A 19,219-nucleotide genomic window follows, 5' to 3' on the forward strand; every position below is an offset into this window, starting at 1 on the left:
TTCAAGGACATCATCGGCTTTAGGGGGTCTTCTTGGCAGACCGTTGCTGTTTCACTGGCAGCTGCCGTCTTTCCATCTGAGAGATGAAGCTTTGCTGACCTTCTGTGGACTGACAGGCTTTTGATAGGTGATGAGGGACTGGATGTTCTGGAGCAGGACATTGATCTCTGCACTCTTCTGCTGCAGATACCTCTGAAGCATGTCAGGCTCTGGCAGCATTAGACCTTTGCCTTGATTCAGCTGCGACAGCAAGGCAGTAGAAAGGAGAATCAATGCTTTGGTCTAAAATTAGGTTTGCTCTTCGTATCTTGTATTCCTGCAATTCCTAAAAAACTATAATAATAACACAAGCCACACTAACTTACTTTCAGTTTTGTCCAAACTTTACACTGACTTTATCAGTGTTTTGGATTGAATGCAGTTGTGTTGGGCAGAAGTGCTGTCACTGTGAAACACTACATGATGCTTATTGTCAAGACAGCTCCGGTGTTTTGCTTTTGTTTTGTTTTCCTTAAAATGTTTTGAGTTACTACAGTACGTGCCTCCACATGAAGTCAGATTTACCCTTATAAAGAGAAGCAGCGGCTGAACAATAAACCCCTCAGGGGTCTTACTGTCTCTTCCAGATCGTTTGTCATTTCCTTCTGCTGCCAAGTTTGTCAATAATTGAACAGTGAAACTTGAAATTCTTCAACAGAAACATGCTGAGAACAAAACAGAATTTAATTATATAGTAAAATGCTCATTTTATACCAATTACATTTCCACTATGAAGAAAAATAGGAAAAATATTATAGAACCAATTATAGCCATCTCCTTGGTAACCAGTAACCTGTCCTAAGTTGCTTCAGTGTGAAGCTGCTAATTTTTGTCTTTAGAGGATCACACATAGAAGACCATTCAGCTGTCAGAATAGCTGATTTTATATGTATTTATATAGTTAAGGCTGGTAATCAAAAGGATGTGCGATTGTTTGGTGAATCTCTGATCTTCAATTAGATATACACTAAAGACTCACATGAATTTTCTATCTGAAAATTTTTTTTTAAAATGTTTCGTAAGTGGTGCAACCCCTGATGAGCCAAATTTATTCATCAAAGAAGAACAAAATTAAAGGAACACACAGAAAACACATCAGATCTTAATGGGGAGAAAAAACAATATTGACTGGGTAATGTGTTAGGAACAAAAGGATGCCACATCATCTGATGGGAATGAAAATGAAAATGGGTGTGTTTGATTTCTACAGAGAGCAGAAATCAAACACACCCAAAAAATTCAAAGTGAAAAAACGATGTAGTAGTCTACTCCATGTTACAAAATGGAACTCAGTAGTTTGTATGGCCCCACATTCATTGTATGTGTATTGTGTGCATGCCTGACAGCGTCGGGACGTGCTCCTAAAGAGAAAACAGATGGTGTCTTGGGGGATCTCCTCCCAGGTCTGGACCAGGGGACCACTGAGCTCCTGGAGAGTCATTCCAGCTGCTGGATGGTAAAACATAATGTCACAGAGGTGCTTTGTGTTCTTTAGATTTTGCAAGCATGGATGCCAGTCAACAGTATCTAATCCTTTATCCAACTGGAACTTTCTCCATACTGTCTTCACATAAGACTGGGCTTTGTTATGCACTTGGAGAAACCCAGGACCTTCTGCACCAGGTTCTAAGCATATGGAGAATTTTTATACATGCAATCAGGACATAGAGGTCTATGCATCCCTCCAGCCATCACACTGGTCATGCTGATCGATATTACAGACAGCATAATGTTCTCCACGGCTTCCTTGGAGCCTTTCACGTCAGTCACATATTCAGGGTGAACCTGCTCTCATCTGTGAATAGCACAGGGTGCCAGTGGTGAACCTGCCAATTCTGGTATTCTATAGGAAATGCTAATTGGGCTCCACAGTGCTGGGCAGTGAGCACAGGAGCCGCAAGAGGAGGTCAGGCCCTCAGGCCACCTTCATGAAGTCTGTTTCTCATTGTTTGGTCAGAGACATTTTGTGCCTCTGGCAGTGCTCACTTTGTTCCTCCTTGCACCAAAGACTGCTGATGGGTTAAGGAGCTAGAGTAACTGTCTTGTGGAATCTCCTCCATGGTTTTGGGATCGCTGGAAGTCACAACACAACCTTCTGGCAATGGTTCATATTGATGTGCGTTCTTGGAGGAGTTGGACCTGTGTGTGCTTCCTTTGCAGTGTCGAGGTAATCACCTCATGCATAGAAAGGTAATACAAAAATGTAATGTTGGAAGCCACCAGAATTGTTAGCAGTACTGACCTTTGATCTATCTACACCGCTGGGTCCCCATCAGCCACATTTTCTTCAGCAATAACTACCGCAGGCTTCAGGAAATCCTCTGATATCTCACAAGCTGCCTTCTTCACAGAAGCAGTCATTATTTATTCATTCACTCATTTTTATTATCATTTGTTTGTTAGAGAGGCAGAGAAGAGCGTTTTGGTAAAAATCTAAGCGGAAATGTTTTTATTTTAAAGGCCACGAATCTGGATTGATGTTTTTTGAGCTCTTGTCTTTTAAGAGTAATTTCAAATGGTGCTTGATTTAAGATTTTATTTATCCAGGCAGACAAATCCAAATTATTCCAAAAGATAAACAAATGGAGGTGATTTAATTCTAATCTAACAATCATTGTTTGGTTAAAGCAGACTCAAACAGAACTTCTTGGGATACCTCATGTCTTTTAGTGAATTTGGATGGTTGGGTCACAGAGAATGACTGAGAGGACATGCTCACACCGCAAAAGCACTAAAATTTGACTTATTCAGCCTTGATAGCTTACTTCTGAACCTGAATCACAGGCTATTGGCATTGTAGCTTACATAAGAGTGCTCCAATCGAAAGCTGCCAAATCCAAATTCAAAACTTGGAGTAAACTCCAGATCTGCTTAATGTATCACTGAATAATGGGGGAACAGGCTTCACCTGGCTATAAAACTGTTAGTCAGTTGTCCGATCATCTTTGAGGCTCTGAAATAGTGCACGATGTATAAAAATGGTTGTCTTTTCTAAATGGCTAATGCATTTACTTAGGTTAAACCCGATGGATTAAAGCTGAAAGACTTATCCAACCCAGTTTACTGTGTGAAGCTCAACTGAGGCTCATTGTTAAGTCACAAATTCACTAGGTTCTAAACAAAGTAGTGCTCATATATCAGAATTGGATATTTGATGTTTTAAATTACCTCGGTTTGTTTGATATCCCCAGTAATCGTAACTCACTGCTGCACACAGTGACTTCTGTGAGCAAAATCACTTATATTCACTTCAGTCAGTTTTTATTTATCATGAGCTGCACACACACACACTCACACACACACACGCATTCTTACCTCTTTTGGGTCATTGCTGTTGACTATCAGATCGCTGGTCACCGGGGGTTTCTTCAGCGGCTGGCAGCACTCACATCAAATGTTCAGCACGGTCTGCGGCAATGCCTCTGATCCACTTGACGTTGGGGGCCTGAAGACATTATTTGAATAGATGCTTTTCATTCTCTTCTCTCTGTCTTTGTCTCTAAAAGACACTGTCAGAAACACAGCATCTAAATATCCCAGCAGCTAATGAGGTATTCAAAGACAGGGTCAGAGACGGACACATTTTAAAACAAGCAAAAGCCCCTACAGGCAAGCTTTGATGCAAAAAAGAAAAAGAAAGAAATGCACACTAATTGCATGGTCCATAAATGAATTCACATTTATAGCAGGGGATGAAAACCAGCAGTTTAAAAGTAGTACTTTCTTGCATACCTTGTCCAGACTAGTTAGCAGCTCATTCGTTTCTCGTTGGCAGGCTGGAGGAGCTGGGGGAGTTTCCGTGCTGAGCAAATCCAACACTTCATTATCTGGGGATATCTCCACCTCAGATTTCGTGTTTTTAGGAACACTCTGAGGAGAAAAAAAAAAACAAAGACACTTCATAATTTATTAAATTCTTTGAGGTCTTTAACTTGTGCTTCATGAATAAATCAAAACCGTGAAACTCGGTCTCTGGATACCATGTCATATCATCTTTCACAAGATAAAACTTACACTGTGACAAGGATAGACAAGGCTCTGAAAACCCACATTCAGTATTTCTTTGGCAATAGGAAAAAGATCTCTGAAAAACACAAAAAAGCCTCCGTGTATGCTAATTGTATCAATTCACCATTTATTTCTCGACTCTCCAGAAAAAAAGGGTGTTTTTAAATGTTGGTTTAATAGCATAAAACACTAGAATCTAGCTACACTAGGCAAATTAGACAATTCCTCGAGAGATTATTGTTGTAAACATTCTCCGTAGTATATATCCTGATTATAACCTTCCTTTTTGTACAAATGTTGATTTTTTTTTTCTTCTTTCTTTTGTTGTCTCCATCTCACTTGATTTGCCTAGCGAGTCAGGTTTTTGCATCATTACTGTGATACTTTTGGAGATGCGCAGAGAAACCACAAAAAAAGGAAGAAGCAGACACAGAATGGACGGATAAAAACAACAATTTTCACCGCTAGTGTAAGCAATTGTGTCTATAAGACACCACAACAGGGAAAAAACTTTACCTCAAGTTCTTTAAATCCTACCTCATCTTCTGTTTGATCTCTCCTGTTCTCGCCACAGCCATTAGTGTACAGGACTGTGCACAGTATATGGTGTGGATAAAAGCAAAATCAAAAGCTTTACGGACTTTAGATGTTTAGAGTCTTATCCATCAAACAGGTACCATTAGCTTGGTATATTTGATTGGTTCCAAATTCATCCTGCTGCATGACAACAAGGCAAACACGCAGCCAGAGACATAAAAGACTATCGTCAGTGACAAGCAAAACAACGAAGCATGCAACAGATGGTATGATCCTCTCAGAAGTCTGATCTTAATATCTACTTAGTAGGAAAGAACACAAAGAAACTAAGCAACCGAGTCAGTCTGAGTGGGCCTACCGTCTTCAAAAACCATGTGCATATACAACTAAAGCACAACAACTGCATTATTCTTAAATTAAGATAATTAGTAGTGTCTTATGTGTAATTAAAAGCTAACATTTTAGTTAGAATACACTGCCTGGCATGTCAGTGTGTAAGATTTTTCTACAGTGATACATTTTTCATTTACAATTTCAGTGATTTGCACAGGATATGCCAGTTTCACTACATGCTGAACACTTTTCCAGTTATTTATATATACTGTATATTTAAATATAACATGTGATAGTATGGATCCAGTTTGTTGTGCATTTCCAATGACACTGAAAACCTTGTTAAATATACTTTACACTACTGTACTTAATCACGCTCATGCCAACAAAGCAGAGGAGGGAAGAGCCAAAAGAAAAAGACATTGCTACCAACATTTTTGCCTCAGCGCTGTGTTGTGTGTCATGATCCGTACAACTTGGACAAGTTAACACGGCGTTATGGTCATGGTTAGTACATGCCATTTAAATCTCTGGGGAATGTGTTAATTGACAGTCTTCTTATGGGCCATTTTTATTAGCGGGAACAGGAGGTTGAGATGGACGTGGCAGAACTGATGATGCTGAGCTTTTCACTGGGAGTGACCTGGAGGGACAGGATTAGACGTGGGTAGACCTGAGCTGTTCTTCTGACAATTTCCCTACAACTTGTCCTTCTGACAGCTCAGGTTGAGTGGATTGGTGACAAAGTAAGAGCGGTAATGTTGAGATGGGTTGGACATATGCAGAGGAGGGATAGTGGATATATTGGGCAAAGGCTGTTGAATATGGAGCTGCCAGCCAGGAGTAAAAGGGGACGAGCACAGAGAAGGTTTATGGATGTTGTGAGAGACGAAATGGCGATTTCTGGGGTGGCAGAAGAAAATGCTAGTGATAGCAGGAAATACAGGCAGAAGATCCACTGTGGCGACACCAAAAGGGAACAGCCGAAAGAAGAAATGGTCAAAATCAATCTTCAATTACTGAAAAAATAAGTTTCATTTTAACAGAGTGAAAAAAATGCAACAAATTTGAGACTCATCTATTTTCAGTGTACATTTACAGGAATGTTTTGACACAACATGTATGGTAGTATGGAGACTGAAAAGTTTATAGTTGCCTCACAATGTATGTATTGGGATGCTACGGACATGATTAATTTATGAAAGGATTTCTACAAGTTTGATTTTTATATGCTCTGCACAAAAAACAGCCATCCCTTATACCTTTCTAGAAAGACTCCTAGATAACAAATGAGATGAAAAAAATGTCAGAGAGGAACCTAAGTGGATAGCAATTATGATGAAAATAAAATCTTTAGTATTTTTTTGTTTATTAACTTTAAAGAAATTGCACAAGACTGGCAAGTATGACCTATTAAGAATTAATTCAGACTGACTCACTACAGCTGGGCAGACAGAGCAAGAGTGCATGCAGTTTAACCATTTCATATAAATTAGAAATAGCATACAGAATGTGAAAAAAATAGTATTGCGATGTGTCCGGCTGAATGGTAACGTATTAGCAGTCAACAATTTATTGCAAGATGACCGGTTGTTATCTGTTATGTTTAAAAGATTTCGTATAAATGGCGAATAATTCATAGCGCTAGGAAGAACGAGGAAAGACAGAATGGACTGTGTTTACCATTTAATGTGTGTGTGTGTGTGTGTGTGTGTGTGTGTGTGTGTGTGTGTGTGTGTGTGTGTGTGTGTGTGTGTGTGTGTGTGTGTGTGTGTGTGTGTGTAGCTGCTGATCAAATCTTTTACAATCTGAATGCAACCGTGAATGACTTTGCACCATATTATTCAAACAAATCTGAAATAATGCAATGCTGTAAAACGCCATCGCTGCCATAAAAGAGGCGAGCTTTTTGCCAATTCTGTATTTCTCTCTTAATTTACATCGGCCTTTATCTTTCCGGGTCACTTCTCCTTCTCCATTTGTTTGTTAAACCACTGCATCTGGGGAAGGAAAATGTAATGTGGCTTAATGTGGTGCAGATTTGCAGAGTGGTGGAACTTGCAGGTCTGCATCAGGCCAAGCAGAAAGTAAGTCTCTGTGCTTGTCATTTGGAACTCTGTGCTCTGGCTTTTTATGATTCTTTAGAAACAAAAGACAAAAAATGCTTCATTAAAATCAAAATGACACATTATCCCTTTTCAAATTTATTTTTCTTTTCTTTACAACTAATGATTATCATGAATGGCTGCTCTGATATACTGCGTGGTTTATAATGGAGGCTCCCGCTGTATATTTTTCACGTATAAGAGCGGCATATCAAATCATCGCAAGCACAGTTTGTAGTGCATAAATTTACCATTAACAACTTTAAGCTTTGACCTCAGATGAAGCTTAATATTTCCATGATGTGCGAAGGTGAAATAGGTTACGTGCATTTTTAGGGGGATATGCACACACACAAACTGATGTGCAGCCCAAGAGTGAAGGTGAGAAGCTTGAAGGGAAGGTTGCATACTTGTGGATAAAAATACAGCCAATTCCTGCACCTCCTCAGATCTCCGGTCTCACCAAAGCAGAGACCTCTACCAGGGGTCAGATTCAACCTTTAAACATACCACAGAGATTAGTGAGGCAGCTGGTCCAAAGGTCTTTAAAGAAACCTATCAAAAAAACTGCAGGTTTGAATTGGTTTTCAACATTAATTTTATATTTGGTTAAAAGGAATAGTTTTACATTTTGGAGATCGCACTTCTCCTCTAATAAAATAAATTAGATGAAAGCTTAGGTAATCTTTTACTGAGGTCATATACCAGACTATTTATGTGGGAGGAAGTTTTACTACATTTGGAGACAGGAGGCAAGTTGCAACTAGTATTTTACTGAGATGAGCTAAGAAGCTGCATATTTGCTATAAAGACAGGAGAGTGGTATCCATCTGCACATCTTCTTCTAATTCTCCACCACAAAGCAAATATGTTTCTTAAAATGTCAAACCATTACCTCAAGGCCTCATTTTTAGAAAGCCCTCTGTTTAAATCCATTTCATAACCCTTATAGAGTAACAATTACCATATCATTCCACTGGGATGATAGCATGTGGAACAGCTTTTATTTTGCAAAAATGCCTTTGATGCTGGGCGCTACGTCCTTTCTACCAGGATTATGTAAGTGAAGTCAGCAGCTTCTGCGGAAGATATTATAATGGCTGCTTTCCCAGAAGGACAGCTTTGTCTATTAAGGATCATTAACACTGTGCAAACCTTTTATCAAAGGGAACAAATGTAGTCTCTCATTTGTACTTTGACCTTGTCCTTGATCGTCCACTTTCAGCACTGCTTAAAAGGATGCAAAACATTATCCGTTCCATTCACGCATAAGGTCAGAAAACATTTCCCACTTTTGTGGAACTTCTTAATTAGCCTGCCTCCTTTAGCTGTGACACGAAGCCAAATAAACACAATCGGCTCAACACTTTGGTCTGCCCTCCTTTTCCGAAGCGTACAGAGCTTTTTGAATTCTGCAGTGATGTCCTTTTTTTTTTCTTCTCAATTTTGCCACAGATGATCAAACACATATGCTTTAAGATGGAACACAACAACAGCAATGTCATTACAAATGCATGAGCATACCTTTGGATCATCATCATCTGTCTGTTCTTGTAGACACAATGTAAACATGCTAGTAGTAATTTTTGTTTTTAAATATTACCCCAGGGATGAGGCTCATCAATGATCTTTTTTGACATCCATTTGAAGAGTTTGTTTGATCTTAATACAACCTTAAGAAACAAAGGATACTATCTATGTATTCGTATCATCTCCATGGGAAGCATAAAAGACCACATGCTTAATATTGCTGTAATTTATCTTGAGAAGTCTCGAGGTTGCATACATAATTATACCTTTGTACAAGTCTTGGGTTTTCTATGGAGCTTCAAATGTTTCAGCCTACTTAAAAAAAAATACAAAAAAATCTGCAGATAGGGGGAAATAGTACTCTGGTGTTGCCAGAAAACTGTACCAATTAGAATTATTAAGGAACCTTTCAGGTCTAGTGTTGCTAAGTGCAGGGCCAAATGAGTAGGGTTTAATGTAGTCCAGCTAAATCTGTGTGGACCTGGCAACAATCTGTTACATCTTATCATATTGCGAGTTTGGAGCTATTAAGTGCCAATTTCTTTCTCAGATAGATTCTAATGGGAAGGAAATTGCAAGAACTACAATTAATTCTATAGATAATGCTTTCAAAGCTTCTTAAACAGTTTTACCTCTCCCTATGTCCTACATTCCTATGGCCTATAATTTCATGATCAAATTGGTTGGTTCTGGTAGTTGGGTAAACACTGATGTCTTTTTTTAAAATTAAATGTTTTTAAATGACTGCTTCAGTATCCCAAAAGGACTTTACATATGATTTTTACTTACAACAGCTGAACACAAATAGTGGCGATAGCAATCCATACCAAAACAAAAAAAATATGCGGAAGAAGACAATTTGCCAGCTACACAATTCAAGCTTCTCCACTAAATAAATATTAGTAAACTCGACTAATAGAACCAAAATAGGACTGCCAAAAACAGCACTGCCAGAAACTCCCAAATTAACTAATAATTAATAAACAACAATGAAAAAGCAACTGAGGGATAACACCGTTGATGGACTTAAGGGAGAAAGAGAAAGAGAGAGTGAACCTTGCCCACCTTCATGCACCAGCTTCTCTGACTACATATAAGAGTGCAGTCAGCTTTCTGCTGCCAATCATTACTTGGGATGACTCAAAGAGGAGAGAGCACCTTAATAAGGATGACAGAAAATCAATGATGATATCAATCTATCTATCAGTGATGATAGATGTGCTGGTGCGCTGAGGCATGTAACAGGCAATCACTTCTTCTGCGAGAAAAACCTACAGTACTGTAGGCTTGGATAACTTGGAAAAGAGCTTTTTAAATTTACTCTGGTTATCTGGTTGTCTAATATTGATGTTTTATGATCTGAAACATGTCAGCGTGACAAATATGCGAAACAAATACATAATAATAAAAAACTTATGTTGTATCTGCCGCTACCTCTCCCACATGTTTGGACCCAGAGCTGAAGGGGGTGGCTGGACCAAGACAGCTAGAACCTATCGCTAGGTAGAGCTAGCTGGCCATAGATAACCCTGAACCCTGAGTTGAATATGTGGAACTGGATAGATGGATGTCTCTCCATCTGTCTGTCACTCTGTCCATCAGTCCTCGGTGGCACTAAAGGTTCAGGAAACTGCTGGGGTGCTTTTGTCTCATGGGACACTGTGTTCCTTTCTCTTTTGCCTTCTACCACCATCAGACTTGTCGTCAATGAAAGATATCAAGTAGCTTAGCACAGACAACACAAGACAGTCAAAGCAGCCACTGATTTAACAACGGTCTTATTATTTTATTTAACACACTGAAATGTACTGGGCAGCTTACTAGATGCCAATTAATGTTGTTTTAATTTATATAGAGTTTTGTTTTCCTCTTAAAATATAAATTAAACACCAAATGCTACTGAACATCTGGATTTTGTGCAAAAACTTTATTTCTTATTGTTTATATTGGTATGCTGCCTGTCTTGTCTTCCTTTTGACTAATCGCTTTGCCATCATCACTCTCAGCAGTGACAGAACCATTTAGTTAAAGAGGTCGTACGTCACATTTTGTTAAGCTCTTGTTTTGTTTCTTTGTTCAAATTACTCTTTAGACAAATACTGTGCGATACTGAGGTGCGGAAATAAGGTTATTTGATTTTAATGGGCGTTTTTCCGGCAACAGTTGGACAACATCATATTCAATAATAATTACAAGACTTGTCTTCATCTCTGGTTGCTGTGGGTTCATGTGTCCGCTGACAAAAATATCTGTAATGAAATGAGTTGGGATGAGTTGGGGAGGGCGAGAGAGCTCCCTCAGATTGTAGTCACGTCCATTCTGTTAACATCCAGAGGCCGTAGTGGTGCAGTTATAGAACGAGGAATGTGCAGCTTACTTTTTGAGTAAAGCACTGTTAGAGTGGAATAACCACAACGTGGTGATTGTGAAATTAATTTACCCTATTTTTGTGTAAGAACTGTAACCTGCCCCAACAATTGGGGAGGTTTTGGTTATGCTCTGAAAGCTTCCTACAGCCACTCGTACAGTGGGCATGAACCCTTTCTTACCAGGTGAGTCAGTCATTCTGTAAATATTATCAGAACCGGAGTGCTTCCCAATTCATTGACTTTTAATTAACAAAACTACATCCACACTCTAAGAATATGCCTCTTTTTCTAGCAGTTGCCAGTAGTTTTTTTTTTTTAAACTTTTTTCATGGCATAGATTCAACAGGGTATTGTATTGACGTCATAGCATTGTACAATTTCTGCAGACTTGTTTACATCACATCAGTGATGCAAACCTCCTGTCTCACCACATCCTAAAGATGCTATATTGTATTTGAGACTGGTGAGGTGGAGCCCACCATGATCAACTCACCATCATGTTCAAGAAACTAGTTTAAGATGATTTGTGACATGGCGTTTGTCTTGCTGGAAGCAGAAGACGGGTACACTGTTGTCATAAAGGGATGGACGTGATCAGAAGCAACACTCAGGCTGTTTTATTTAAATGATGGTACCAAGGGACATAATAGTGTGCCCAGCAAAAGCCTGAAATGTTAATACAAGCCTGGATCTTTGTCTAATTCTGACCCTACCATCTGAATGTTGCAGGAGAAACTGAGGCTTGCCCAGCTTTGGTGAGTCTTTTGCTTATGTAGTCAGTCTCCTTCATAGTTTAAGGTGTTGTGTAATCAGAGATAATCTTCCATATATCTTGGTTGTGTTGACGGTTTAATTGAGATACAGTTGAGTTACTTCCTACTAGCTCACAAACATTCTGGCCAGTCTCCTCTGACCTCTGACGTCACCAAAACATTTTCCTCCAGAGTATTGTCGCTCCCTGGATGTTTTCTCATTCTCTGTAAACCTTAGAGATGATTGTGTAAGAAATTCCCAGTAGATCAACAGTTTGTGAAATATTTATACCAGCCTGTCTGGCACCAACAACAATGACACATTCAAAGTCACCTAAATCAACTTTCTTCCCCATTCTGACGCTCAGTTTGATTTTCAGCAGGTCATCTTGATCCTGTCTACGTGCCTAAAAGCACTGAGTTGCTGCCACATGAATAGCAGATTACATATTTGTGTTAACGAGCAGTTGAACAGGTGTACCTAACAAAGTGGCTGGTGAGTGCATGTGAAGGGCTAATAGAAGTGCTGGCAATAGACAGACTGAGGGGGAAAAGGGCCATCTTTTTTAGATTCAACACCTGGAACCAGCAGCAAAAAAACTGATTGATAATCACCTCTGCACCTCTGATATTATAGCCACCACATGCAGCTATTACTGTGGGGAAAAAGCCATCACTGTCATTACCAAGTTTGTTTTGGCCTGTATGCTAGGAAACAAGAATGACCCACACGCTTTTCATCATCTGTCTCCTAACTCTGCCCTTGCAGAGGAATCTGGCAGTGGTGACAGTGGTGATATCTGATGCATTAATATACAATGTAAGCAGTGCTTTAATGCTGGTGGGCACTTTTCGAAGAAGAAAAAAAAAGGCTCTATATATAGAGAGATTTGCAGTTTATAAATAAAATGCAATAATCTCATGACGTTTACAGTGTCTTAAAGCAAATATGAAGAAAATTGTATAAGATATCATATCAAATGTCAACGTTTTTTTTTTTTTTTTAATGATTATTATTATAAAAAATGGTGTTGGTGAAAAAAGTGCTAGAAAAGAAAAGTTGGGTAACAACAAAAGGTGAAAAATGTACAACTGTCTTTGAAAGACTGTGTTGGCAATTAGTTCATTTTAAGAACATAATTTCTCAGTTTAAAAATGTCAGTAGTTACCATCTAGGTTCATAATTTTATTTCAAGATTTCAGGAATGCTTAAAATATCCACAAAACCACAATACTGAATGGCTTTGCTGTTAGAGCCATCAGCCAGAACTGCATTAATAACAGCAGCTAATTGGGGACACTGTCCACGTTCACCTCTGCATGCATCAACGGGATTCTTCAATTTCCTTTTGAACTACACAAGAGAGAAATAATTAGGATTTTGACAGCTGTCTAAGTCATGAGATCCAAGAGGGGGCTGGAACAGGTGACCCAATCTTAGCCATACTGATGACACAGCTTACCTTGACAGCTGAAAGAGGGGCTCTGCTCCACCCACTCCCAATCTGTGTGTGTTTGAGTACTCATCAGAGTAATAAATCTTCCATCCAACAAACAAACCTTCATGAACTCTGGTGGAACTGAAGAAAACAGCGATGGGAGACAAAAAAAAATGCTTCACGAGAGCAATTTTATTCAGTATTTTTGGTGGATAAGCTACAAAAGAGCTTCTTGCTCACATGACTTACCTGCTGTGATAAGCCATGTAAGCGTGGACACATTTCACAGCTTAGACCATAATCATTGCAAATACCGAGGCTGCAATCTGTAATAAACCCAAGCATTTTGGTTTCCAAATTAAACTGTGTCCAGTGCAGATATGCAGCTGCGGTAATGGTGGGTTTGGCGAGTCATTACATCTGACAGCAGTGGTAGGGTTTGTCAGGTAAAAAGCTCTTTAGCCAAACCGACCACCAAGATAACCGTCATATCCATTAAAGCACAACTGAGGCCAAAGACCAAAAAACAGCTGGTTTCAGATCAGTTTTACCAGCAGTTTGACTCAAAATGGAGTTAATTAAAGTGACAAATGAAACAGAAATGCAAGGTGCTGTGTTTAGAAGTCTTTACATATTACCATAATTACTTCTATGGGTCCTGCATGAAAAAGATACCAAAAAAAATGTTGTATTTATTTGGAATATACCGAAAACTTAGCTGCGAACAGTTGTCACAGTCTTTTATTCTCAATTCACTTCTCATAATCTGTACTTCTTGCAAAAAAACATGCCAGCATGTAGTTTCCCAAGGTCATCTGTGAGCAGCGAGGCACAGATTTCAATGTTGAAATGAGTAGTTGTCAAGTATGTTATTAACAGTGGGATCTTTCTTGTCGTCACGTCTCCTGCTCCTCCAGGCTCTTCAGGTTGTCGTTAGACTGTCGAGGGGGAGAAGTCACCTTCACCGGGACCCTCAGGAGAGGCAGAAGCAGTAACTCTGGTAGGACTGAGACCAAGTCATGTTTTCAAATTGATATGTGTCAACTGAGGCAAAAAAATGTCAGCTGAAACTCTCTAAATGTTGTAGTTAAAATTTGCATCATTTTCGTTATTATTCAAGTGCGTTTGCCTGTCAGTATTTGTGCATCAAGCTCATGTACATCCAAAATGTAATATAGCTGCAGAAGATATTTTTCCAGTTCCCATTGCATTCATTAATGATGACTCGATAGAGTGTGACTTAGTGATAAAGGCTTTGTGGCTCTAAGCAAAGAAAATCTCTTGCTCCACTAAAATAGACATTTTGCTACATTTAGATTTTGTGAGGATATGTCAAATAAGATAATGGACAAGTTTTAGTAACAGAGGGAAAAACTGTAACACAATATCCCTACTGAAGCCTATAAAATGATCTCACTCTGCGATAGCAGACAATACACTTCAACACCATCCTTTCATTCAGGGTGATGCATCAAGGGAAGTAATTACAGTCACTACTGACAGATCGATGACTAATGCTGACAACAGTACCTTAGTCTATAAAACCCTGATTTTCCTCAGCCGGGTTATAGCAGGCAACAAAGAACCGTCCTTTGTATTAAACATACAGCCTGTTTATTATTACAGAGACTATCTGCAGGCAGTGTGTATGTGTTCATCTGAAGGTAAGCTGGCAATCATAATCAATGCTATTATTAATATTTTTTCCCTTTTAAATAAATAAAAATAAGTTAAATGAATCATTTACATTGCACTAAATCGTAAAGCTAATTAGCTGTGCTGATTATAACAGCTTTCATTTTTCCATTCCACAGTTGGCAAAAAGGCGTTTTTGAGGAATTTTACAACAATGTGGATTTTCACTCTGGTTCTGTTTTTGGGAAATCTTCTTGTCGGTGAAACGGCCAACAACCAGGACTCAGAACCATCTCCTGTAATTGAGCTCTCTGCAACAACCTCCCCTGGTTTTTTAATACTGGAAAAGGAGAAATCCAGCAGCTCAATTCATCCACCTCAAGTAGCAGGACCAAAAACATCACACCCTCCTATGTGTTCAGAGTCAGCTGGAATCAGAGTCACCTTCAAATATGTCAATATTATAGTTTCCCTGGTTGTTTTCGTTGTTGGAATAGTCGGGAATTCCGCCTTACTTCGAATTATCTACGTAAACAAACGCATGAGAAGTGGCCCTAACATTCTCATTGCGAGCCTTGCTTTGGGAGATCTAATCCACATTGTGATAGACATTCCAATCAACGCTTACAGGGTGAGTTATTTACTACATGGTGTGCAATTATTGTTTTCTTTTCTGCACTTAATTTCAGCTGGAATTGATTGTGGGTGTTTTTCTTTTTTTAAATTGCCAAAAATGCCCTTTTGTTTTTGTTGCAGCTCATGGCAGAAAATTGGCCCTTCGGTTTAGTACTTTGCAAACTCATTCCCTTCATACAAAAAACCTCTGTTGGAATTACTGTGTTGAGCTTATGTGCCTTGAGTGTTGACAGGTAAGGAGATAAACAGCACTGTCCTGTGCCCTCCAAGAAAATAGTGTTCCGTGCCTCCTATCTGTATTTCATCAGGCAGACAGATTTATTTAGCATTAGCCCTTGAAATGTTCTTGAGCTGAAAATGCATCATTGTTACAGACAAAAAGTTCCTCAAGCCATAACATTTTCTCATTGATTTTACAGATACAGAGCTGTTGTGTCCTGGAATCAAATCAAAGGCATCTGGGTTTCAGTGTGGACAGCAATTGAAATAGGTCTGATATGGGTTATTTCTATCCTGCTGGCTGTCCCTGAAGTTGTGGGCTTTGATATGATAACAATGGACTATAAAGAGAAGCGTCTCACGATATGTCTACTACACCCAATGCAAACCACGGGGTTCATGCAGGTAATGTAATTGTCTTCATAACATTTAAGTTTTCATGTCAATTGTCAAAGATAACTAAAAAATGTAACAATTATCATAGTTTTTCTTCTGTCTTCAGCCAGCAGATGCAAAGTACGCTTGTTTTCAACCTACACGTGTGTCAAATATTGTTTCTTGAATGGTGCTCTCGCATCCACGACTGATAGCCTTGTCGTGTTCAACCAACAGATTTATAAAGCAGTGAAAGACTGGTGGCTCTTTGGCTTCTACTTTTGCATGCCACTAGTTTGGACTGCAGTGTTCTACACGCTGATGACCAGGAAAATGCTGAGAAAAACTGAGACTACATTATGCGAACACATCAAGCAGGTAGCATTGTGGTTTTTGGCAGATTTTGCATCATTCTGGCAATGTTTCCTTTTTAAAGCTTATTTTGATCATGTCCTTTCTTTTGAAGAGAAGAGAAGTTGCAAAAACTGTCTTCTGCCTGGTGATTGTGTTTGCACTCTGCTGGTTGCCTCTGTACCTCAGCAGAATCTTGAAATTAACAATTTATGATGAAAAAGATCCTAATAGGTGTCAGCTGCTGAGGTGAGCACAAAGTACTAAGAACCTTTAATTTAAAGTTTATATATATATATATATATATATATATATATATATATATATATATATATATATATATATATATATATATTTTTTTTTTTTTTTTTTTTTTTTTTTTTTTTTCTGCTGTTCACTGGCCAGCCTATGAGCTTTCCTGACATTTTCTGACAACTCTTTTTCAGCGTCTTTCTTGTCCTTGACTATTTTGGCATAAATATGGCATCCCTGAACTCATGCATCAACCCTATTGCATTGTACATTGTCAGCAAAAGATTCAAGAGATGCTTTAAGGTAAGCGTCATGCTCTTATTGTTATTCTTATAGATGGCACTATTTAGTTTAAATAAATCGGGTATATCTTGAAAACATATTGGTCCACATTGTATGAGCTATCAGGGGTGTCATTAAGGACATATGGAGTCATGTCTGTAAAATAGCCAGACTGCAGCAAGTAATAACCTGAGGGGGTAATAAGTGAAAATGGTCTGAGAAAAAAACACATCATCAGACACTTGGCAATCTACCAGACAGTTGGTCACTGAATCAAAGTGACGTGCTATAAAAGAAGAAGAAAACATCGCTTCAAGGCAATTTTTAAGGGAAAAAAAAATCAAGAGCCTTTATTGTACCACAAGTTCAGAAGAAGATACCTAAAACATTCTTTCATTTATTTTATCTATACTTACATTTTTTTGCACTGCACAATACATGGATTTCTTTCTTCATAGCAACATATTTTTTTTAATGTAATATTTATGAAACACCCAAAGCTGAAGCTTGCTTTAAACAACTGTCTTTCCAGACTACATTTCTATTCCCGATAAGGTTTGCGCTCTCTGAATTAATGAAAACTCAATCTGTGGATCATTAGCGATTGCTTTACTGTAGATTTGGACAGGAAATACTTCACATAAAAACGTCATAATAGGCAGTTTTTGCCAGGTGAAGCTGATGGGAAATGTTTGTTGTCCTCTGACCAAATTTTCCGGGTGGTCCTTCAGGCATGTCTGTGCAGGTGTCTACCTCTTCAAGCTGTTGCCCATGACGAGATGCAGTCTGTTTTGAAGTCCAGAATGCAGGATCAAGCCTCAGAGCAGAGCTGCAACATCAAAGCTCACAAGCAGACTCCTGTACCTGAACCTGAGCAGGAGAACACCTTACTGTGCTAACAAAACTCACTTTGAAAACACTTTGTGAGATTGTCGATATATCTTTATTAAATATACATGGCCATCAAAACAGCTACAAAGGCAGCTCTATCGGCAGCTCGGCAACCTTGACATGCCATCCTAATAATATAAAATACCTTCTGAATAACATGGAGCCCTGTCTTTTGTAATGCTGTCGTCAGTTGAACATCTGCTTTGGCATGAGCAACCTGGAGTCAGACTGTTCAGACTATTTGCCCTCGAGGCTTGACTCACTCCCTAACATTACATCAGATTTTACCTAGTACCTATCCTGTATCATGCATCACAGTTCTCAAATCACTGTTTTGGGCACGATGTTAACCTGGCACCCATCAACAGAAATCTTGTCACGGCTTAGCGCCTGCATATATATATTATCTTAATTCTGTTTCTGGATCCTGGAAAGACACTATGCCAGAGGAAATTAAGCGAAGGGGAATTCAGAATTATCATGGTGGGTTTTATGAGGTACGGTGTATTATTATCTCATACTATTTACATATCTGTTAACTTTCATATGCCGCACATCATTTCAAGAGTTTATGGCATTCTTTTCCTGCATGAACCTTGAGAAATATATCAAATTGGTGCCACAAGTAGATTTCGTCTCCACTACTGAATGACTGATTGATGGTGGCCTATTTTTAATGCATTGTTAAATGTGTAATGCATGGAGACACTTTATGAAAGACCTGTGAGTGGGGGAGAAGAAAAACGAAGATGACAGAATGAGGTCAGGAAGAGAGAGGGATTGGGGGGAGTCTGAGGGGGGCACCTGATAGGTCTTCCTGTCACAGGACAAGGCAAGCACAAATAGAGTGCTGCTCTCCCAGCTAACGCTGTATCAGTCTGCAGAAGTGTCTCGACGCTGTGTGCTGGAATGCCTATTAAAAGTTTATCTCGTGTAAGTAAACTTGACTGTTTGCAAAAATGGAGTCGTTTGTTTGAATAAAAGCTTCTGACTTCTTGTTATGCTTTGTGACGCTTATACAAAAGAGAGGTGCATACTGATCAAAGAAAGCCTTTATCTGAATGCTTTTTATTTTTTTGAACTGTTGTATACACCAGCGAAAATAATAAAAACAGTGACAGGTTAAATGAATTACAGTGATTATCTTATATAATCATAAGCAATATTTTTTAAACTGTCCATAACTGGAGTTATGAAGCCACAGGCTGAGTGTTTTTGCAGTTGCCATGTTGGTGTTTTGAACAGGACGTGACAGGTGATGGGTAAAATCAGTGTTAAACCGAGGACACGACGCGCTTATTGGTTAAGGACTTGTCAATCACAATCACAAGTGACTGACAAGTCCTCTTTGGCTAAGGGCTTGTCAATCACAAGTCCTTAGCGAAAGAGCATTTCCTGGATTATCCTCCTGTCTGATTCTAACAATGGCATTACAAAATGAACTTCATGTTTTATTCAATATGACC

The 19,219-nt window shown here is 38.9% G+C and overlaps 1 protein-coding gene across 1 annotated transcript; it reads left to right on the forward strand.

The window, feature by feature from the left end:
- The first annotated feature begins 14,619 nt into the window (after positions 1 to 14,619).
- On the forward strand, positions 14,620 to 17,761 carry LOC146651073 (endothelin receptor type B-like). The gene is made up of 8 exons (XM_085384099.1): positions 14,620 to 14,776; positions 14,927 to 15,378; positions 15,504 to 15,616; positions 15,803 to 16,007; positions 16,215 to 16,355; positions 16,444 to 16,577; positions 16,775 to 16,883; positions 17,594 to 17,761. Exons 1-8 carry the CDS (start codon positions 14,620 to 14,622, stop codon positions 17,759 to 17,761), a joined length of 1,479 nt encoding a protein of 492 aa, XP_085240225.1.
- Positions 17,762 to 19,219: the final 1,458 nt, after the last annotated feature.

This window comes from Rhamphochromis longiceps, linkage group LG16 (assembly GCF_057381845.1).
Source record: "Rhamphochromis longiceps isolate RC_006_pf linkage group LG16, R_longiceps_female_GT1.1, whole genome shotgun sequence".
NCBI lineage: Eukaryota > Metazoa > Chordata > Actinopteri > Cichliformes > Cichlidae > Rhamphochromis > Rhamphochromis longiceps.